Raw genomic sequence first — 23,152 nt, 5'->3', positions numbered from 1 at the left:
TGCAATTCAATACATAATCACTTCATGGAGTTTTGAGGAATGGATCTGGGGAGATGTCTACATCAGCAGTTTGTCCAGGTTCAAACACACACACGGTCACAGCACTTCCACCAAGGTTGCCCACGGGTCAGGGCTCCTGACAGCCTCTTACATTTCCAATCATGTGCTTTTTGAGGCTACTGGTGGTTTTGGTTTGATTTTTTTTTTTTTAATTTGATAACCACAGCCACCATGATTTATGAACTCCAAACATCTATTAACTTGGCCTTGCACTTATTTATAGTGGAAAGACTCAGCTTCACACTGCCCGTCCCACAGCCCCATTTCAAGGGCTGACTTGAGCACACTTTGTTCTGCAGGTGACATCTGGCCTGCTACTCCAGCCACTGCTGATTGGACCAGGGTGGCCATCTGACCTGGACCAGTTAGGACATTTTCAGTTACAGGTGATGGAAAACCCTCTCAACCTGATTTGAGCAAAGAAGAGAGGCCTATTGACTTACCTAACGGTAATGCCTAGCTGGCTGTGGAGGCTCAAACAGTACCACAGAGACCCCACCTCTCTTTCACCTATTGGCTCCTCTCCCTCCACATTGGCTGCATCTGTAGGTAGGTTGTCCCTGGTGGTGACATCATGACTGCTAGACCCTGGTTAACATCACTACAACCACAAGTTCAGAGATAAAGGAAGTGCGCCTTTCTCAAGCATCTCATTGACTTGGATTGGGGAGTGGACCCATCTCTGCATCATTATGGACACTGAGGATGGTGGGTCCATATGAGACTATTTGGACCGTACAAAATGAGGGTGAGGGAGGCATGACTTTCCTGTGGAAAACCGGGGCACTGTAACCACAAGAATATGGACAGAGGCGGGTGGTAAAAACATCAGCTCCTACCACATGATCCAAAGATGGGCAATAGACCGGCTTGACTGTGGGAAAAAGCTCCCGAACAGGGCAGAGTGGCTGAATGAGAGCGTCACATCCTCTCGTGGGAGGAAATGGAACTTGAGGCTCTGAACTGAGCCTTTGGTATGGGCAGCAAAAGTCAAGGGACACGTAAACCCAGAGGCGTGGTGGGAGACAAGTGGCCTAGCCCGGGCGGAGCTGCAAGTAGGCCCTGGTACACTTCTGCCCCTGTGGAGCTAGGCTGGAGCTGCCCTGGACCCCCCAGGGCCTTCCCACCTGATGGTCCTGGAGCCCCAGGAAGCTGCTAGCCCTCAAGTCTATGACACTTGGCTCAGCAGCCACGACTTCTAATCATGGCGATCTCCATGAATTTCTCAGGATACAGACTCACTCCAACAGGTAACCGGAATGAGGAACCCAAAGGTCCTAACCAGCATTTTTATTCAGGGCAGGTAAAGACAAGAAGGAAAAGAATAAAAGGAAACAGAAAGAAGAACTGAAGAGAAAGGGAAAGGCAAGACAGGACAGAGGGTGGTACACAGCGGAATGGCAGAATGCACTGCTATGCCATATGCTCTTGGGAGCTCCGGCACAGGGTTGTGGTGCGTGGGGGAAGGACGCTGCTTCCTATTATCCACTTTACCTCTCACCCTTGATTTTATTTCTAAGTAGCCAGATGAAGGGGCCCAGCCTTATTCCACCTCCCTTTAAAGAAATCTCCTAAAAGTCCTTAGTTAATACTTAGCTTCAAGGTCACACTTAGCTGCCAGGGAGGTTAGGACACACAGTCTTACTGGGAAGCATTAAGCCCACCTAAATTTTTCTTTTTTTTTTCTTTCGAGACCGAGTCTTGCTCTGTCACCCAGGCTGGAGTGCAGTGGCATAATCTCAGCTCACTGCAACCTCCGCCTCCTGGGTTCAAGCAATTCTCCTGCTTTGGCCTCCTGAGTAGCTGGGATTATAGGCATGCGCCACCACGCCAGGCCAATTTTTGTATTTTAGTAGAGACAGGGTTTCGCCATGTTGGCCAAGCTGGTCTTGAGCTCATGACCTCAAGTGATCCACCTGCCTCGGCCTCCCAAAGTGCTGGGATTGCAGGTGTGAGCTACCACGCCAGGCCTGAAAAGTTGGGTTCTCTACTAAAAGGTGAGATTAACTGTGGAGAGGCAACTTGCAGCCTCGAGTGAGAGTAACAAATCCCCTCCTATCTCCCCTTTCCCACTGTCACGTCCCTTCTCTGAGTTTTTTTTTTTTTTTCTCCTCTCCTGGCCAGCAGTTTGCATAAACTTCAGAATGGCCACTTCGAGCTTCCTCTGGACCTATTTCAGTTCCCTGAAGCTACTCCCTGCAGCTATATTCTTCTGTGTCTTAGTCCCCATTTTCTTTTTTTTGTTGTTGTTTTTTTTGAGACGGAGTCTCGCTCTGTTGCCCAGGCTGGAGTGCAATGGCACTATCTTGGCTCAATGCAGCTTCCACCTCCCGGGTTCAAGCAATTCTCCTGCCTCAGCCTCCCGAGTACCTGGGACTACAGGCGTGTGCCACCACACCCGGCTAATTTTTTGTATTTTTAGTAGAGACAGGGTTTCACCGTGTTAGCCAGGATGGTCTCGATCTCCTGACCTCGTGATCTGCCCGCCTCGGCCTCCAAAAGTGCTGGGATTACAGGCGTGAGCCACCGTGCCCGGCTTAGTCCCCATTTTCAAGAAGGGGCTCCTCTTTCCACACCAGGCCACCCAAGTCCTGTGGCTGCTGGTCAGTCGGTAGATTCACTGCACTAGAGTCAGGTGTCTATCTTTGGTCCAGTGGCAAGCGGTAGGCCAGGGGGATTGTGCCAAACAGATGGTGATTTATCTCAGGTGGAGGCCTGGACAGGTGTGAAACGACCAACACACCCAGGCAACTCTATTTTCCCACTAACATATTTAGGTGAATCGAGTAGGTGGGTCACAAATAGCTTTACACACTCAGGACTGTCATAACAAAGGACCACAAATGGGGTGGCTTAAAACAACACAAATTTATTTCTCACGATTCTGGGGACAGAAGTCCAAAATCACCGTGTTACTAAGGCCATGCTCCTTCCTTCTGAAGGGGAAGTCTCTTCTTAGCTTCTGCTAGTTTGCTGAAAATCTTTGGTAATTTCTGCTGCATCCCTCCAATCTCTGCCTTCATCATCACATGGCTTTCTGTGTCTCTGTCTTCACATAAGGACACCAGTAGTATTGGATTAGGGGCCCATGCTACTCTAGCAGGATCTCATTTTAACTAATTTCATCTGCAATGACCTTGTTTCTAAATAAGGTCACAGTCTGTGGTTCTCAGCGTTAGGACTTCCAAGTATCTTTTTGGGAGGAGACATAACTCAGCCCCTAACATGTATGTACATGGGTTATACGGCCTACAGCCTATCTTCCATAAATCAGATACACACCTAAGCGTTACGGCATAATTACTCCTCAATGCTCCTCACTGCGGTACTATTACATGGATGTGCCTACTATGTCTTTACGTATCCATCAATCGCTCTTAGTTACGCTTTCAATAAAGTAGTCTTGGTGTTACTAGCCACCCTCTAAAAAAAGAAACAAGGTTAAACAAAATCCGTGTTTAAAAGTAATATTTAGGAATAAGTATTTCACTTATATAAAAACATCCTTTAGTCACAGCTTAAACAAGCTCCACTAATTGGGAACAATTAGTTTGACACAGTAGGCAGAATGTAAAAGCATTAAAAATGTTGCCAACAGCTTCTTAGCCCTTTTTTATATATATTTTTTGAGACAGGGTCACTCCAGCGGAGCAGGCTGCAATGCAGTGGCGCAATCCCGGTACCCCGTACCCTGGACTCCTGGGCTTAAGCAAACCTCCCACCTCTCCTCCAAGTAGCTGGGACTACGGGCCTGCGTCACCACGCCTGGCTGATTTTTGTTATGTTTTTGTAGAGATGTGGTTTCACCATGTTGATCAGGCTGGTCTCAAACTTCTGACCTCTGGTGATCCGCCCACCCTGGCCTCCCAAAGTGCTGGGATTACAGGCGTGAGCCACCGCGCCCGGCAGTTCTTAGCTCCTTTACGGTCTCGAGGAGCTTCTGTAAAGGCCAAGGTGGCCGCCATCTTCAGAAGAGGGAGCCTTGGGGAACCAGCGTGTGAAAGACAGTAATCGGGGAGCGGAGGCTTTAAAGGGTATGAATGTGGAAACGACTTTTCCAGCCAAATGCCAATTTATTTCTCCTTCTCTCTTTTTTTGAGGCAGAACTGCGCTCTGTCACCCAGGCTGGAGTGCAGTGGCGCGATCTCAGCTCACTCCAATCTCCACCTCCCGGGCTCAAGCGATTCTCCTGCCTCAGCCTCCCGAATAGCTGGGATTACAGGTGCACACCACCATGTCCGGCTAATTTTGTGTGTGTGTGTGTGTGTGTGTGTATTTTTAGTAGAAATGGGGTTTCACCATGCTGGCCAGGTTGTTCTTTTCAAAAAATGCTGAAGAGATACTTTAATACAGTTTTAGACAGGAGGAAGACTCATCTTGGGACGAAAGGACCTTACCATAATAAAAATGTAAAATAGGGCAAGAAAATGTGCAAAAAATTTGTATATCTTACCTCATATAATCCTTGAAACATTATTACGAGGTAGAAAGTTGTATCTGTTGGGCCAGGCGCGGTGGCTCATGCCTATAATCCCAAATACTGGGGAGGCTGAGGCAGGAGAATCGCTTGAACCCGGGAACCGGAGGTTGCGGTGAGCCGAGATGGCGCCATTGCACTCCAGCCTAGGCAACAAGAGCGAAACTCCTCAAAAACAAACAAACAAACAAACAAACCAAAAAAAAGGTGTATTTGTTTTTTGGGGTAAGAAAACTAACCCGTCCAGCAGGGCGCGGTGGCTCGAGCGATCTCTACAACCCTATCCTACAAAAAATACAAAAATTAGCCGGGCATGACGGCGGTGCATGATGGCGGGGAGCCTGTAATCCCAGCTACTCGGGAGGCTGAGGCAGGAGAATCGCTTGAACCCAGGAGGCAGAGGTTGCGGTGAGCTGAGATGGCGCCATTGCACTCCAGCCTGGGCGACAAGAGCGAAACTCCGCCTCGGGAAAAAAAAAAAAAAAAAGGTGTTTTCGTGGGTAAGAAAACTAACCCATCTGGCCGGGCGCGGTGGCTCCAGCCATCTCTACAACCCCATCTATACAAAAAATACAAAAATTAGCCCGGCATGATGGTGGGGAATGATGGCGGGTGCCTGTAATCCCAGCTACTCGGGAGGCGGAGGTTGCGGTGAGCCGAGATGGCGCCATTGCACACCAGCCTGGGCGACAAGAGTGAAACTCCGCCTAAAAAAAAAAAAACAAAAAAAAACAAAGTTGTATCTAACCAATCCGGTCTGGCGCGGTGGCTCACGCCATCTCTACAAGCCTATCTATACAAAAAACACAAAAATTAGCCGGACATGATGGCGGGTGCCTGTAGTCCCAGCTACTCGGGAGGCTGAGGCAGGAGAATAGCTTGAACCCAGGAGGCGGAGGGTGCGGTGAGCCGAGATGGCGCCATTGCACTCCAGCCTGGGCGACAAGAGTGAAACCCTAACTCAAAAAAAAAAAAGAAAGTTGTATCTAACCAATCCGGTTGGGCACGGTGGCTCACGCCATCTCTACAACCCCATCTCTACAAAAAATACAAAAATTAGCCGGGCATGATGGCAGGTGCCTGTAATCTCAGCTATGCGGGAGGCTGAGGAAGGAGAATCACATGAACCTAGAAGGCGGAAGTTGCAGCAAGCCAAGATCGCTCCACTGCACTCCAGCCTGGGGCGGCAGAGTGAGACTGTCTAAAAAACAAACAAACAAACAAACCAAAAGATACTGATCAGATAAACATATAAGCAAAACTAAGATGTCCGCCATGGTAAGTGCTATCAAGAAGAGACCTGTGCTCGCTTCACCAGCACATATAATAAAAATTGAAGCGATACAGAGATTAGCATGGCCCCTGAGCAAGAAGAGACACCCTTTCCCTTCTGAGCCTGCTTAAAAAAAAAGAGAAACCCATGTGTTCTACAGTGTGTTATGGTAGGATGTGGCCTTGGTAAGAAGCTCAGGAAAGGCTCCTCAGAGGATGTGAAGCTTGACTTGAGATCAGGAAGATTGGCTGAGTGGAAAAAAAGCCAACACTGCTGAAGCAGGGAGAGCCAGGGTGGCCAGGCAGAGGCCAGGCTATGGTGGCTTTGTAGAACACGGTCAGGAGCTTTGTCCTGATACTGAGAAGATGAAAAGTTATTGGTTTTTATTATTTTTAAAATTATTATTATTTTTTTTGAAATGGAGTTTTGCTCGTCACCTAGGCTGAAGTGCAATGGTGCAATCTCTGCTCACTGCAACCTCTGCCTCCTGGGTTCAAGTGATTCTCCTGCCTCAGCTTCCCGAGTAGCTGGGATTACAGGTGCCCGCCACCACACCCGGCTAATTTTTATATTCTTAGTAGAGATGGGGTTTCATCATGCTGGCCAGGCTGGTCTCAAACTCCTGACCTCAAGTGATCCACCCGCCTCGGCCTCCTAAAGTGCTGGGATTACAAGCATGAGCCATCGCGCCCAGCCAAATTATTGGTTTTTAAGGAGGTGAGGTGGTTGGCATACTATATTCCAATGATTGTGAGACACTTTTTTTCTTACAAAATCGCTGAAATCAAAGTTTAATTAGCATTGTTTTCTTTCTGGGCTATATATAAAATAATGATGTGACCTATAGTCAGGGGCATTTTAGAGTTGGTGAGATATGGAGATTACATTTGCAATTTTAGAAGTTCATGTTAGATGTAATATGGAGAATAGATTTATGATCAGCTACATGGATCAGGCTTAATTTTATAATAAAAGGCAGAAATTTACTATTGATGCTGAGTAACACTAATGTTTTCATTTCAAATCTTTTTTATTTTTGAGACAAGGTCTTGATCTGTCACCCAGGCTGGAGTGCAGTGGCACAATCATGACTCACTGTAGCCTCATCCTTCTGGGCTGAAGTAGTCCTTTTGCCTCAGCCTTCCAGGTAGCTGGGACCACAGTTGCAAGCCACCATGCTTGGCTCATTTAAAATTTTTTTTTTAGAGACAAGGTCTCACTTTGTTGCCCAGGTTAGTCTTGAACTCCTGGGCTCAAGCAATTCTCCCACCTCAGCCTCACAAAGTGTTGAGATTACAGGTGTGAGCCACCGTGCCCAGCTTGAAGTTTTCTTTTTATTACAGTAGTTCCTTTGTTCTCATTAACTTCATAATAAGTAAATACTATTAATCTGAACTTATAAAACAATCTATCTTTATAAAATGCCCCTTTAATAGATAAGCATAAATTTACATAGATATTTGTAAACAGATACAGATAAAATCTGTAAAGAATTTTTCTTCATAAAAGTGTTCTGTTTTAAAAAGTTTGGAAACTGCTGGTCTAGGTAATAGGGATTCATTAGCCAAGGATTTTTGCACAGGAGAATAAAATGATTGAAGTTGTAGGATAGAACTGTGACTCTGGCCACAGCAATATAGAAGCATGATGGGGAGAGATACGAAGGTGCTGTGAGAATGGAAGAGAGGGAATGGGTTAGTTTTTTTGTTTTTTTTTTTTTGAGACGGAGTTTCACTCTTGTTGCCCAGGCTGGAGTGCAATGGCGCGTGACCTCGGTTCACTGCAACCTCCGCCTCCCGGGTTCAAGCATTCTGCCTCAGCCTCCCAAGTAGCTGGGATTACAAGAGTCCGCCACCACACCCAGCTAATTTTTGTATTTTTAGTAGAGATGGGGTTTTGCCATGTTGGCCAGGCTGATCTTGAACCACTAACCTCAAATAATCCACCTGCCTTGGCCTCCCAAAGTGCTGGGATTACAGGGGTGAGCCACTGCACCTGGCCGTCTGATCAGTATCTCTATCTCCCACTAGGCTGTAAGCTCCATGAGGGCAGACTACATACTTTTGCTCCCAACTGTATCCTCAGTGCTTGGCACAGCACATGGTAGCACTTGATACACAGATGATACTTGAACATTTGGTAACGGAATGAGCTGAAGTCCATTTTTTAAAAAATGATTCATGCTGCTGATTTTAGGATACCCTTCAATTCCAGGGATCCAAAAGATCCACTAATGTAAGGACAGGCAGACTTGTTTCAGTTGAATCATTAACAATAGCTACCAAATTCTTATCTCCTTATCAAATACCAAATTCAGAAAAAAGTATTGAAAATTACTGTGTTAACACTCTCCCTAGCTTGATATTATTATTATTATTTTTATTTATTTACTTGAGATGGAGTTTCGCTCTTGTTGCCCAGGCTGGAGTGTGATGGTGCGATCTCGGCTCGCTGCAACCTCCACCTCCCAGGTTCAAGAGAGTCTCCTGCCTCAACCTCCCAAGTAGCTGGGATTACAGGCATGCACCACCACATCTGGCTAATGTTCGATATTATTATCACACGGTGGTCAGTGTGTTTTTGTGAACTGTCAACGTTCCAAGATTTTGTGCTGAGCTGGTAGGTCTCAGACTCTTAACGATTTTCAGGCTTACTCTCTGCTCCAATTGTACCTGCTTTGTATAGGCACAAATCCAGGGGGTTGGTCAGAGCTGAGCTTTCCCAAACAATAAAACATTTGTAAGAAATTCTACCATATTCACAGTGATGACAGATGCTTTCCTCTGTGGTGTGCATCAAAACATGTTCATCCAGATTTTGGAAGCACAAGTTAAGGTGTTAAAATGTGGCATATAACACATTTGAGGGTGCAGGTATTTTCTTTTGGATTATTAGTTTAAAATATTTCTAAAGAGGAGGTTAGAATAAAATGGTTGCAGAAACTCAGCAGCACATTTATTTGTAAAACCAAAGGAAAGGCTGAGCGCAGTGGCTCATGTCTACAATCCCAGCACTTTGAGAGGCTGTGGTCAGGAGTTCAAGACCAGCCTGGCCAATGTGGCGAAACCCCAACTCTATGAAAAATACGAAAATTAGCCGGGCATGGTTGCATGTGCCTGTAATCCCAGCTACTTGGGAGGCTGAGGCATGAGAATCATTTGAACTCAGGAGGCAGAGGTTGCAGCGAGCCAAGATCACGCCATTGCACTCCAGCCTGGGCAACAGAGCTCCGTCTCAAAATAAAAGTAAAAATAAATAAGGAAAATGAAACAGTCATGTAAAGGGTAAAATTTGACTGATTTGGTGCCGGTATTTAACATTTCTTCAGCATTTTCTGCTGTGTACCAGGCAGACTGCTGAGTGGTTTTCCAAACAGCATTCCAGTCACAGTCCCTAAAGATGCTCAGGGAAAAGAGGGTTCTGTGGTCGTAGGAAAAGCTCCACTCTGCAGTAGTCTCTTGGAGATTCATGATGCAAAATAGGATTTTATTTTATTTATTATTTATTTTTTGAGACGGAGTCTCGCTCTGTTGCCCAGGCTGGAGTGCAGTGGTGCGATCTCGGCTCACTGCAAGCTCCGCCTCCCGGGTTCACGTCATTCTCCTGCCTCAGCCTCCCAAGTAGCTGGGACTACAGGCGCCCACCACCATGCCCAGCTAATTTTTTGTATTTTTAGTAGAGACGGGGTTTCACCGTGTTAGCCAGGATGGTCTCGATCTGACCTCGTGATCCACCCGCCTCGGCCTCCCAAAGTGCTGGGATTACAGGCGTGAGCCACCGCACCTGGCTGCAAAATGGGATTTTTTAAAGGCTCTGAGAAATTTCAGAGAAAAGAAGGAAACATAATTTTGTTTTACTTAGAATTTTCCGATCTTTTCTAATCACAAAACTTTTTTTAATGTTTGTGTTTTTTTTTTTTTTTTAAAGGGGGGCTAGGCACGGTGACTTACACCTGTAATCCCAGAACTTTGGGAGGCCAAAGGGGGCAGATCACCTGAGTTCAGGAGTTCGAGACCAGCCTGGCCAACATGGCAAAATCCCATCTTTACTAAAAATACAACAATTAGCTGGGCATGGTGGTGCGCGCCTGTAATCCCAGCTACTATGGAGGCTGAGGCAGGAGAATTGTTTGAACCCAGAAAGTGTGGGTTGCAGTGGGCTGAGATGGTGCTATTGCATTCCAGCCTGGGCGACAGAGCAAGACTCCATCTCAAAAAAATAACAACATAGAGGGGGTCTCAGTATTTTCCATAGGCTGTACTCAACTCTTGGGCGCAAGCTTTCTGCCTCAGCCTTCTCAATAGCTGGGACCATAGGCTCGCACCCCTGCATCCGGCTCATGATGCTTCTCTGAGAAATACTGGCCTGGAGTGCTTTTTACATACATCTGGTTCTCACTATATTTGTGAAGTAGCCACAACTTAACTTTACAGAAGAACGGAATGAAACATCAGGCAGGTTATGCCAGGTCACACAGCTACTTATACACAATCTTTGTATGTGTGGGTGTGTGTGTATGTGAGAGAGTTTTGCTCTTTTGTTCAGGCTGGAGTGAAGTGGTGTGATGTCGGCTCACTGCAACCTCTGCCCCATCACCTGGGTTCAAGTGTTTCTCCTGCCTCAGTCTCCCGAGTAGCTAGAATTATAGGACTCTACCGCCACGCCCGGCTAATTTTTGTATTTTTAGTAGAGGTTTCACCATGTTGGCAAGGCTGCTCTCGAACTCCTGACCTCAGGTGATCCACCCGCCTCGTCCTCCCAAATGGATTACAGGCGTCAGCCACCGCGCCCAGCCTCTAATACACAATCTTCGATGCAAACTCAATTTTTTTCTTTTCTTGAGATGGAATCTCGCTCTGTCGCCCACCCAGGCTGGAGTGCAATGGCGCAATCTCAGCTCACTGCAACCTCCGACTCTTGGTTTCAAGCGATTCTTCTACCTCAGCCTCCTGAGTAGCTGGGATTACAGGCGTGTGCCACCACGCCCACCAGGCGTGCCACCACACGCCTGGGATTACAGGCGTGTGCCACCACGCCCGGCTAATTTTTAATTTTTAGTAGAGACGGGGTTTCACCATGTTGGTCAGGCTGGTCTCGAACTCCAGACCTCGTGATCCACCCGGCTAGGCCTCCCAAAGTGCTGGGATTATAGGCGTAAGCCACCGTGCCCAGCTATGCAAACTCAATTTTTCTGTAAGAAAAGAAAAGAAAAAAAAAAAAACTCCAGTGCTTTTCCAGTATAAAACACCACTTTCTTTTCTTTTCTTTTTTTTTTTTTGAGACGGAGTCTTGCTGTGTTGCCCAGGCTGGAGTGCAGTGGTGTGATCTCGGCTCACTGCAACCTCCATCTCTCAGTTTCAAGCGATTCTCCTGCTTCAGCCTCCTGAGTAGCTGGGATTACAGGTGCGCCACCATGTCCAGCTAATTTTTTTTTTTGAGACAAAGTTTCACTCTTGTTGCCTAGGCTGGAGTGCAATGGTGTGACCTTGGCTCACTGCAACCTCCAACTCCGGGGTTCAAGTGATTCTCCTGCCTCAGCCTTCTGAGTAGCTGGGATTACAGGCACCCACCACTACACCAGGCTAATTTTGTACTTTTAGGAGAGACGGGGTTTCTCCATGTTGGTCAGGCTGGTCTCGAACTCCTGACCTTAGGTGATCCACCCGCATCAGCCTCCTAAAGTGCTAGGATAACAGGCGTAAGCCACTGTGCTGGGCCCTGGCTAATTTTTGTATTTTTAGTGGAGATGGGGTTTCACCCTTTTGGTCAGGCTGGTCTCGAAATCCTGACCTCGTGATCCGCCCACCTTGTCCTCCTAAAGTGCTGGGATTACAGGTGTGACCACTGCGCCCAGCCTAAAACACTACTTTCTTAGCTGGGCATGGTGGAACGGGCCTGTAGTCTCTGCTATTTTCAGGGGGCTAAAGTGGGTGGATCGCTTGAGCATGGGAGTTGGAGGCTGCAGTGAGCTATGATTGCACCACTGCACTCCAGCTTAGGTGACAGATCAAGACCCTGTCTAAAAAAAAAAAAAAAATTATATACATATATACAAGCAAAAAACAAAAACAAAACAAAACACTACTTTCATGTGAAACAGCATTTTATTTTATTTTTTTGAGACCGAAGTCTCACTCTGTTGCCCAGGCCAGAGTGCAATGGCACGATCTTGGCTCACTGCGACTTCCACCTCCCAGGTTCAAGCGATTCTCCTGCCTCAGTCTCCAGAGTAGCTGGGATTACAGGCATGCGCTACCACACCCAGCTCATTTTTGTATTTTTAGTAGAGACGGGGTTTCACCATGCTGGCCAGGCTGGTCTCGAACCCCTGATCTCTTGATCCGCCTGCCTTGGCCTCCTAAAATGCTGGGATTACAGGTGTGAGCCAACATGCCGGTCGTGAAACATCATTTTAGAGCTGGGATAAAGCTTAGTGATCTCTTAGACTAGTAACCTTATTATGCTGATGAGGCAAATAGGGCTCAGACAAATTAAGTGCCTTGCCCCAGGTCAAGAGCTTGCAGACTGCAGGAGGAACGAAAGGATCCGTGACTCAGTGACTTCCAATTAAGTGCTCTACTGCCCCATATAATTATGAAGCAAATCTGTGTCAATGTAGGGTGAGACCAAATTAACTGCCCAGATTGAGCAGGCACTCACAGGTACCAAGTGAACAATTTACCTGGGAAAAGGTGATACTGGAACTATCCCCAGCTGTCATGTGATTTTGAAATGAGGATTTAGGAGACACTTGACTAGACTAACTAAACAGTGAATCCTGTTATTTTTAAGAGTTTAATCACCTTACTTGGATCATGCCATCCCTCTCCTCAGAAAAGTGCCATATGCCACTTAAAAAAATTAAAAGAAATTAAAAATTTCTGACTAAAAGGGATTTCACAACTTAAATTGGGCACATCCTGGAGTGTCACAAGACACAATGATTGAGAATCATTTTTCTGAAGTGTGTCAGACATGAGGAACAGAAGAATAATGCAGTTTATTATTATAAACACCTGGCCTAACCTGTAGGGCAGGGAAGGGAATGTTTGCTGCACTTGCTACCATCAGGAGGAGCAGTGAGGGGGTAAATGACAGCAGGAGGGAAAACCACAGCACAACTTGAGGAGGGCTCCAGCACAGCTGAGCTGGGCTGGGGTTCTCAGGTGCAGTGGCGAAGGGGTAAAGCATCTCTCTTTTGTTTTTGTTTTGAGATGGCATCTCACTGTCGCCCAGGCTGGAGTGCAGTGGCGCAATCGTGGTTCACTGCAACTGTTGCCTCCCAAGTTCAAGTGATTCTCCTGCCTCAGCCTCCGCGGTAGCTGGGATTACAGGCACCCATCACCACACCCAGATAATTTTTGTATTTTTAGTAGAGACGGGGTTTCACCATGTTGGCCAGGCTGGTCTCGACCTCCTGACCTCAGGTGATCTGCCCGCCTTGACCTCTCAAAGTGCTGGGATTACAGGCGTGAGTCACCGTGCCCAGCCTGAAGCATCTCTCTTAAGGGAAGAGGGAAGAATAAAGGACTTTGAAAGAAAAACAAAAAGACAGCTGAAAAGAGGAGTGTAAATCAACACAAACAACAGAGATGAGGAAAGTAATTGTTTTTCTTTAAGATACAGGGTCTCATTCTGTTCAGTGGAGTGCACTGGCACGATCATGGCTCACTGCAGCCTCAAACACCTAGGTTCAAGTGATCCTCCCGCCTCAGCCTCCTGAGTAGCTGGGACTACAGGCTCATGTCACCATGCCCAGCTAATTATTTATTTTTAAAAATAGAGAAGGGGTCTTGCTATGTTGGCCAGGTTGGTCTTGAATTCCTGGCCTCGAGTGATCTTTCTGCCTAGGTCTCCCAACGTGCTAGGATTACCTGTGTGAGCCACCACGCCTGGATAATTTTTAGATTTTTTTGTAGAGATGGGATCTCGCTATGATGACCAGGCTGTGGAAATAAATAAGCACAAGTATGATACTGACTTTTGGAATTTAAAAGGAGCAGCAGTAGTTCTTTCTGTGTGGAAACATTTTGGCTGTGGATGGTGGTCAGTGGGCAGAATGGGCATGATAGCTTAGAAGTCTGCAAAAAACATTCTTTCTTTTTTTGAGACAAAGTCTCACTCTGTTGCACAAGCTGGAGGGCAGTGGCGTGATCTCTGCTCACTGCAACCTCCACCTCCCAGGTTCAAGCAATTCTCCTGCCTCAGCCTCCCGTGTAGCTGGGACTACAGGCGTGCGCCACCATTCCCAGCTAATTTTTTTGTATTTTTAGTAGAATGTTGGCCAGGCTGGTCTTGAACTCCTGACCTCGTGATCCACCTGCTTCATCCTCTCAAAGTGCTGGGATTACAGGCATGAGCCACTGTGCCCAGCTGTGTCTTTCTTTTTCTGTTTTTTTTGAAACAGAGTCTTGCTCTGTTGCCCAGGCTGGAGTGCAGTGGCCTGATCTCAGCTCACTGCAAGCTTCGCCTCCCAGGTTCAAGCCATTCTCCTGCCTCAGCCTCCCAAGTAGCTGGGACTATAGGCGCCCGCCCCCACGCTTGGCTAATTTTTCTATTTTTTTTTTAGTAGAGACGGGGTTTCACCATGTTGGCCAGGATGGTCTTGATCTCCTGACCTTGTGATCCGCCTGCCTCAGGCTCCCAAAGTTCTGGGATTACAGGCGTGAGCTACCATACCTGGCTCCTTTAGTTTCTCAAAAGTAATTATTACTTATATTAAAAAGAAAAAGAGGCCGGGTGCAGTGGCTCACGCCTGTAACCCCAGCACTTTGGGAGGTCGAGGCGGGCGGATTACTTGAGGCCAGGAGTTTGAGACCAGTCTGGCAAACATGGTGAAACCCCATCTCTAATAAAAATACAAAAAATAGCCGGGCAGGGTGGTACATGCCTTTAGTCCCAGCTACTTGGGAGGCAGTGAGCCAAGATCATGCCACTGCACTCCAGCCTGGGTGACAGAGTGAGACTCTGTCTCAGAAAAGAAAAAGAAATGAAAAGAAAAAAAGGTCAGAAGTTTCTAGACACTAAATCCTCAAGGATGGGTACAGAAATTCATGCTTGTAATCCCAGCACTTTGGGACACAGAGGCACAAGGATTGCTTGAGCCCAGGAGTTTGAGGCTGCAGTGAGCTGACTGCACCACTGCATACCAGCCTGGGGGACAGAATGAGATTCTGCCTCTAAAACAAACAAAAACACCAAAAATCCTCCTTAAAATTTTGCAAGGAAAATTGCAAAATTAATCATTAATCTGCACTCTAAAACTGTAGAATTAGAATTATTTTCTCTCCACAAAAACAGCAGGAGTTTGGGACACAGCCATCAAAGCTATTCAATATTCAATATTCAATATTCAGCCTCAATATTCAATGACGGAGGTGGGTGAAAGGTGGTGCTGGCCAAATAGGGGGAATACAGGCAGGACACCACCTCAAAGTAACAGTTATCCATTTACACTTTCATTTTAAATCTTTATTGCTTTTCTCTGATTATAAAAATAAATGCTCATGGTAGAAAATTCAGATCTTCCAGAAATATGAATGCAGAAAGTAAAAATCTGTAACTCTAAGAGTGCATCATTCCAGCTTTTTCTTTTAAGAATTATTTAAAACCTCACTAACATTTATTTAAAACACTTTTTTAAAAAAGTAGGATATGCTATGTTTAATCCAGCAACTTGCTTTTCTTGCTAAAGATTTTATTTGGTCTACTGAGTAAACAGAGATCCACCGCATTGTTTTTGAAAAGTTGGATAGTATTCTATGGCATGAATGAATCACAGTTTAACCACATTTCCTCTCATGGAAAAATGTTTTTACAATTATTGACTTTGGTGAATAATCTTGCTCACATATCCTTGTGCACATGTGATAGCATTTTTGGATATCCAAATCCTAGAAATGGATTTGCTGGGTGAAAGGGTGTGTGCATTAACATTTTTATTAGACTGCACTTACATTTTAAATCTTCAAAATTGGTCTGCAGTTTGAAATGGCACTAGCTCAATTTTTTGTTGTCTCTCGCCCAGCCGTCACCAAGTCTAGTTTTAATTCTTTTGTCAGAAGTCATTGAGATGACAGCTTCCTGTCACAGGCTGGCATGCAACCTCAGGTGCTTTCAGTCTGTTAGTGCTACAACTCTAATGCACTTCAAAAATAACTGTCATTTTTTTAAGGGGGGTGAGCTTTTTCATTTTTCTTTTTTTTTTCAAATGACACTAGCTTCATATATCTTTTTGGAGCTTTGGATAGGATTTAGTAAAAGAGATAAAACAAGACTAATCTATCGCCCAATTCCTCCTTCTTTCATCTGCTGGAGTTAACTATAACATATTGGTGCTCTTTGGACAACCACCTGGGTTATTGGCTGCAAGAGGCCATATCTGCCAGTTCCCATCTACTTAGCCTACCATTACTCTCTAACACTTTTCCAGTACTTGTCACATTAAACCTAAGTTAACTGTTCTGGCCACCTAAGCAACACTTCCATTTTGAGAGGACAAACAAGACAACATTTCAAGAGTACAATACTGGTAACAGTACCCTCCTGGACCACTTAGTATAAAGTGATTTTTTGCTTCTTCTAGACTCATTGATTTTAAAACACCTGCATTCATTAACTTGCCAATTGGTCATGAACTTCCTTTGGAGTTAAAAAAAAATACAACATATAAAAGATTAGTCATTAAAGTGTTTTTACAAATCAAATACTAGCTACATTCTCCCCACTATAAATAAGAATATATATGTGTCATGAAAGTAGGAACTAAATAATATTCAAGATTCTTTCTAGCCCTGGCCAGGTTTGGTGTCTCACCCCTGTAATCCCAGAACTTTGGGAGGCCGAGGTAGGCAGATCACTTGAGGCCAGGAGTTCAAGATCAGCCTGGCCAACACAGTGAAACCCCATCTCTACTAAAAATACAAAAATTAGCTGGGCATGGTGGCGGGTGCCTGTAATCCCAGGTACTCGGGAGGCTGAGGCAGGAGAATCACTTCAACCCAGAAGGCAGAGGTTGCAGTGAGCCAACATCGCCCCACTGCACTCCAGCTTGGGTGACAGAGTGAGACTCTTGTTGCAAAAACAAAAAAAAACGAAGATCCTTTCCACCCCTAACACTTTATTAATCTACTGGTTTTCAAAGAATTAGAATCCAATATAAGAAAATATATGTAAACTACTAGGACTAGAGTAAGAATAACAGTATTTTTTTTTTTTTTTTTGAGATGGAGTCTCACTCTGTTGCCCAGTGGTGAGATCTCAGCTCACTGCAACCTTTGTCTCCTGGGTTCAAGTGATTCTCCTGCCCCAGTGGCTGGGATTACAGGCTCATGCTACCATGCCCAGCTAATTTTTGTATTTTTAGTAGAGACAGGGTTTTACCATGTTGGCCAGGCTAGTGTTGAATTCCTGACCTCAAGTGATCCACCCCTCAGGCTCCCAAAGTGCTGGAATTACAGGTGTGAGCCACCACACCTGGCCAAGTAAATCTTATTTATGTATTTATTTTAGACTGAGTCTTGCTTTGTTGCCCAGGCTGGAGGGCAGTGGTGTGATCTCAGCTCACTGCAACCTTTGCTTCCAGGGTTCAAGCGATTCTCCCGCCTCAGCCTCCCGAGTAGCTAGGACTACAGGCATGCATCACCATGCCCAGCTAATTTTTTGTATTTTTAGTAGAGATGGGGTTTTGTCATGCTGGCCAGGCTGGTCTCGAGCTCGTGGCCTCAAGTGATCCGCCCGTGTCGGCCTCCCAAAGTGCTGAGATTACAGGCATGAGCTGCGCTCAGCCCCCCGCCCCCTTTTTTTTTTTTTTTTTTTTTTTTTAAGAGGAGTCTTGCTATGTTGCCCAGGCTCGTCTGAAACTCCTTAGCTCAAGCAATCCTCCCACCTGAGCCTCCCAAAATTCTGGGATTATAGGTTTGAGCCACTGTGCCCAACCCTTGAGTGAATCTTTGATGTAGAAAGCAGCGCACTATTTTTTCTAAAGCTGGAGATCATCATTATAAAGATCAGCTTTGAGAAACTAAACTGAACCCAAGCTGTAATCCGAAAGTTATTTATTTGAATAAACCCCCCCCCAAAACCCAAAACAACATGGTATCAAGTAGTAAAAGAGAAGTGCCTGTATAAGCATACAATATTTCAAATGTTACTATATAAACAAAGGAAATATTTATGTATAACACTTACATTCTGGACTATGTCAGTGGTGGTATGACACTAATGAGAGAAATATCTGCCCTCAAATCCATGTCAAATGTGCAGTTATTTGGATTTAAGGCCAACGAAAAAGATGCAGTGAAAAAGAGACTAAAAAACAGAATCAGCATGAAAGAAGGATTCATCTAAATCTGGGGCATAGTTTGGATAATATACAACATTAAAAAAATAAAGACAGGAGAAAGGGGAGGAAATGTACAAGAAATAATTTTAGAAAGTCATTCCAGAAAAAAATCTATCTTATAAAACACATTTTAATGCTAGTCTTTTAGTACTTATTTATGTCAGGCCACCTCTTACTGGATGTTTGGTTTCCTGTGCTGAGACTCAGAAAAATTGTCTTGTGGTTAGAAAATAGCATATTCTCAAGGCAGTTGACTGAAAAGTATATTTTTTTGGCATGCCATTTTTTACAACAAATTTTACTTTAAAAAGAGGGTGAATTAATTAGCTTGGAGATTAACTCTCACTGGTAGAAGTGTAGTGGATTTATTCAGCATGCTTAAAAAAGAAAATGGATCAGAATTTAGGATTTTATATATATATAACTGACAGAACCTGAGATAAAGGAGAGTTTTTCACTTGCAAAAAAAAAAAAAGATAAAAAATAAAAATAAAGAAAGAAAAAGAAAAATTAAGAACACTGAAGGGATGGTGGGAAAGATTTCTTAAAAAAGAGTAGTTAGAGCCAGGCGCGGTGGCTCACGCCTGTAATCCCAGGAGATCGAGACCATCCTGGCTAACACGGTGAAACCCCATCTCAACTAAAAATACAAAAAATTAGCTGGGCGTGGTGGCGGGCGCCTGTAGTCCCAGCTACTGGGAGGCTGAGGTAGGAGAATGGTGTGAACCCAGGAGGCGGAGCTTGCAGTGAGCCGAGATTGAGCCACTGCACTCCAGCCCGGGCGACAGTGCGAGACTCTGCCTCAAAGAAAAAAAAAAGAGTAGTTAGAGGAAGGCATGCGCCTAAGTTAGACTTGAGGGCAAAGTCTTAAGAATACCAACAACAGAATTATTCTTTAGGAGCCGAATGCCAGGAGCACTCCTAAGGATAATTTACTAAAATAAAAAGGTAACAAGATATTCAGCCTAGTGAGGCTTACAAATGAGAGAAATGAAGCATACTTGTAAAATACCAGACCTTCAAGGGAAAGAAAACGCTAAAAAAGACAAATTTTTAAAGGCTGTAAAAATTAAAACATTCTAACTTATTTGAGGTAGATAAAAATAGAAAATCATGTAAGATTAGAACAGATTATATTTTTGACCACTCATGTTAGGAGGTGAAGAAATGTTAGGATCATAAATCTTAAAGCCAGCCAGGCGCGGTGGCTGAAGTCTATAATCCCAGCACTTTGGGAGGCCGAGGCAGCTGGATCACCTGAGGTCAGGAGTTGGAGACCACTCTGGCCGACATGGCGAACCCCGTCTCTACTAAAAATACAAAAATTAGCTGGGCGTGGTGGCGCACGCCTGTAATCCCAGCTACTCGGGGGGCTGAGGCAGGAGAATCGCTTGAACCCAGGAGATGCGGTGGTTGCAGTGAGCTAAGATTGCGCCACTGCACTCCAGCCTGGGCAACAGAGGGAGACTCCCTCTCGATAAATAAACAAACAAACAAATAAATCTTAAAACCAATGGAAAAATCAATAATCCGTTTAAAAAATGTACAAGGCCAGGCGCGGTGGCTCACGCCTGTAATCCCAGCACTTTGGGAGGCCAAGGCAGGCGGATCACGAGGTCAAGAAATCGAGACCATCCTGGCCAACATGGTGAAACGAGGTCGCAGTGAGCCGAGATCGCGCCACTGCACTCCAGCCTGGCGACACAGCGAGACTCCGTCTCAAAAAAAAAAAAAAAAGTACAGAAAAGGATGCCTTTCAGTATTTCATACATCACTAAATGTGCAAAAACCCCTAAAAACAGTTTAATTAAAAATTTGAGGCTGACTCTGGGCCCACTGCCTATGAATTAGCCCTGCTCCGCAAGGAGCAGTACTGTTTTTTAAAAAATTTTTTTTTGGACAGGCTGATATTACATTTGTAATACTTCTAAATCTTAAATTAAAAGATATATATTAACATTTATATTTTAAAAGATGCTTTTAAAAATATAAAAAAATTAACTCATTACCTATTTTGTTTAAGGGCTCCTGGAAAAACTGAGGGAATGATCAATATGCACACCAAAACAAATATATACAAACTTCTAAATTTCATTTTATAGCAATAGTATCTATTGAAACGGCAGGGTGCATGAATAACTCAGTGACAGGCGTAAGCTCAGCCAGGATTAGAAACGTCTTCCCAATGGAGGCCCCGCTTAAGTTAAGAATTTCATGGACACAGTAAATCATCCAAAAGCCCACCTTCAATAACCAAAGTAGGCATAAAAATAGGCCGATGGTTACTTTGGAGATAATATAATCCTCGGTCTTATTGTTGTGGAGCAGATGTCATTATGGGTGGGGCTGAAGCGCAGAGCAGCTGAAACATTTTTATACCACCACCCGCACACTTTCAATGGGATAGAAGGGACTCCAAAAGGTAAGAGCTCCCAATCGTCAGTTGCTACTAGAAATAACTAAGTTTTGATGTGGCCGTGGCACGCGTAAAGGCCACAAAGAGATTTATAAAATTCTCCATGATTAATTCCTATCCTGGAAAAGAGGCAATCTCCTTTTCCCCTCCCTAGCCGGCTCCTCCTTGGGACACTTGGCTGAGTCTTTCTTTCCCTCCTTCTCACGCTGAGGTGAGGCCGCACGCAAGCCGGAGACGCCCGTTTTCCTCTTCGCGCGGAGGAAACTCTACGGGTAAGAAGCCGGGGTGGCGGGAAAGGAGCACGCGGCACCGCGGGGAGGCAGAGAAGGCTTGCCAGGGACTAGCCGGGCTCGGGGAGAGCAGGGACACGCGGGCCGCCGGACCGAGGAGGCCGAGGTGACGAGGGAAATCTCCCGGCGCGGAGCCGGGACTGGGCGCTTCCGGCGGGCTACGGTTGCTCTCGGCCTAGCACAGCCTGCGTCCCGGGCCCCAACCGGGCCAGGTAGGGAGTTAGGAGAGAGGGTAAACCGCGGCTCGCACTTGCCTGAGACCGGGTGACCAGTAACTGGTAATAGTCTTTGCTCGGCGGCGGGCCTTGTCCTACAGTTTCAAAGAGAGTCTCCGGCAGCCACGACGCCATCTTGGGACGCCACTGCCGTCGCTAAGACAACCAGGAAGGGGCGGGGCTTGGTTGGGGTCAAGGGGCCAAAACCCTAGTTTAAATTGAACCACGCTTATGAGCTGGCAGAAGGATTTCTAACTTGGGGCGATCGTCCCCTCTTCCAAGGGTCTCAGGGAACCCTGATCCGTGAAATTTCCAGCTCCAGGTCCCGGGTGACCCGAAGGGGAATTAGTTCCTGCTACCACGGAGGGGAGGGGGTGACCCCGGCGGAGGGATACCAAGCAGATCTCCACAGTCCCCTTCCTGGTCCCTCGAAGGGATCGGGCGGAGATCGGAGGCTGCTGAGAGAGTCGAGCCGGGCGGCGTGGGAGGGAGGGGCGATGTGATGGGCCGCCAGTAGGCAGCGGGGCCGGTCCCGCGGACGAGCCCGTCACCGCAGCCCGAGGGCAAAGTAGTTCCCCGAGGGTGTCAGAGCGGGCGGGGAGGGAGGCAGCACGGGCGGAGGCGCACGCCGGGCGCGGTGCTGCGGCTCAGCTGATAATTGAAGGAACCCGGAGCCGCAGCCGCTGCCGCCGCTGGGGGGGGTGGGGGGAGCTAGTGGAAGTTACTGCCGCGCCACCGAGTCCGGACCGGAGACTTTGGGGCCTAACTAGGTAATTGGGGCGCAGCTCCGGGCGGCGGGGGCAAGCCTTGGGGGAGGGGGCCAGCTGAGGGGTTGGGGGGGCGGGGGGAGGAGCTGGAACAGAAAGTCCCAGGAAGCCCGGTTGTGTCATCGCCGCGATTCGGCCCCCGCTTGGCCTGCTCCCGGCGCCGGCGGCGGCGGGGCCGCGGAAGGACCGGGCCGGGGGTGGACGGGAGAGACGCTCGAGGGCGGCCGCGGCCGGAGGGACCGGGGCCCGGCGGGAGGTAGGGGTCGCTGGGTCCCTCCTCCAGCTCCCCGCAATGAGGAGGGCCCTTCACAGAACCGGGGTAAGGCTCGCGGGTGTTGGGGAGCTCGGCGGGGGCCAAGGGGGGCCGGAAGTGGGCTTTGGAGCTTGGAGGGTGTCTGGGAAGAGAGAAAGTGGGGGGCCGGAAGTGCAGGTGGGGGGTGTGAAGACGGCAAGGGTTCCCCGGAAATGGGACTAGGGGCCCGGAAATCGGGAAAGGGGAGGCTCCGGGGCCGTGGACGGCCCGGAAATGGAAACTAGGGAGCAGCTCCAGTGACAACAGTTGCGGGAAGCGAGGGTCAGAGGAGGGAGAGGCCGGAGTGACTTTAGACCGCAGTAAGGGGTTTCCTGCCCAGGGAGACGGCGAGGGACGGTTGAGGGAGGGCGAGCCCGGAGACGGGGTCTGCGCGGGGCAGTTTTTTAAGCCGTGGGAAGTTGAGGCTGAGGGAGGATGATGACGAGGGGGGCATGCAGGGAGGCCTAAAGAAGCCGAGAAACTTGACTGAGAGGAATAGAGTATCCTTTTAAATAGATCAGAATGGAAATTGGTGGTAGGTGGGTTTAACTAGGACTTGGGGGAGGGACGTGGGCCAGTTGTCACCCCAATCGTATTAGCATTCAGAGCGAGTCAGGCGATTAATTTATTTATATGTGGATTACATAAAACCTATTACAACGTTTGTCCATCAGTTCAGCCCCTCTCCTTCCTTCTCCATAGTGAGTGGGTTTCTAGTACAGGAACAAGTTAGAGGGGAGCTCGAATAACGAAGGTAGTAAAACCTCAAATCCTGTCTTCCTCGGCGTCTCTCCCTTCCTCAGAATAAGAAATCCTTCATTTCCAAGACGGAAAAAAGCGGAAAAACATAAAAACACATGTAAATCGGGGGGAAATCACACGTTTGAACTGCTGGTGGGGGACAGAAGGGAATTGGTTACCTTACGTGGTGAGGAGAGAACGGAAGGGGCAGCTTCCAAACCCTTAAGACAGATCTGTTTGTTTTTTTGATAATGCTGTTTTACTTTGGGGGAGGTTTA

At 46.7% G+C, this 23,152-nt stretch overlaps 2 protein-coding genes across 55 annotated transcripts in view; one reads left to right on the top strand and one right to left on the bottom strand.

The window, feature by feature from the left end:
* FBXO36 (F-box protein 36) overlaps positions 1-21,479 on the bottom strand; it is a 93,251-nt gene extending 71,772 nt beyond the window's left edge. For 3 of the 5 annotated variants that reach the window (XM_054477703.2, XM_063648060.1, XM_063648063.1), the window contains exon 1: positions 21,114-21,479. In XM_054477703.2, coding sequence (XP_054333678.1) covers positions 21,114-21,209 — 96 coding nt within the window. In that variant the 5' untranslated portion in view covers positions 21,210-21,479. Of the gene's footprint in view, positions 1-4,513; positions 4,680-21,113 lie in introns of those variants that run through there. The other 2 variants (XM_063648061.1, XM_063648062.1) reach the window with 2 other exon arrangements.
* The window catches only part of TRIP12 (thyroid hormone receptor interactor 12), a 156,494-nt gene continuing 153,858 nt past the window's right edge, over positions 20,517-23,152 (top strand). For 17 of the 50 annotated variants that reach the window (XM_063648056.1, XM_063648054.1, XM_054477702.2 and 14 more), the window contains exon 1: positions 21,710-21,844. The gene's annotated coding sequence lies outside the window, so the exon portion shown is untranslated. Of the gene's footprint in view, positions 20,576-20,716; positions 20,842-21,709; positions 21,845-22,030; positions 22,454-23,152 lie in introns of those variants that run through there. The other 33 variants (XM_063648058.1, XM_063648053.1, XM_063648042.1 and 30 more) reach the window with 14 other exon arrangements.

Source organism: Pongo pygmaeus, chromosome 11, assembly GCF_028885625.2.
Source record: "Pongo pygmaeus isolate AG05252 chromosome 11, NHGRI_mPonPyg2-v2.0_pri, whole genome shotgun sequence".
Lineage (NCBI taxonomy): Eukaryota > Metazoa > Chordata > Mammalia > Primates > Hominidae > Pongo > Pongo pygmaeus.
This window is presented reverse-complemented; position numbering and strand designations above follow the sequence as displayed.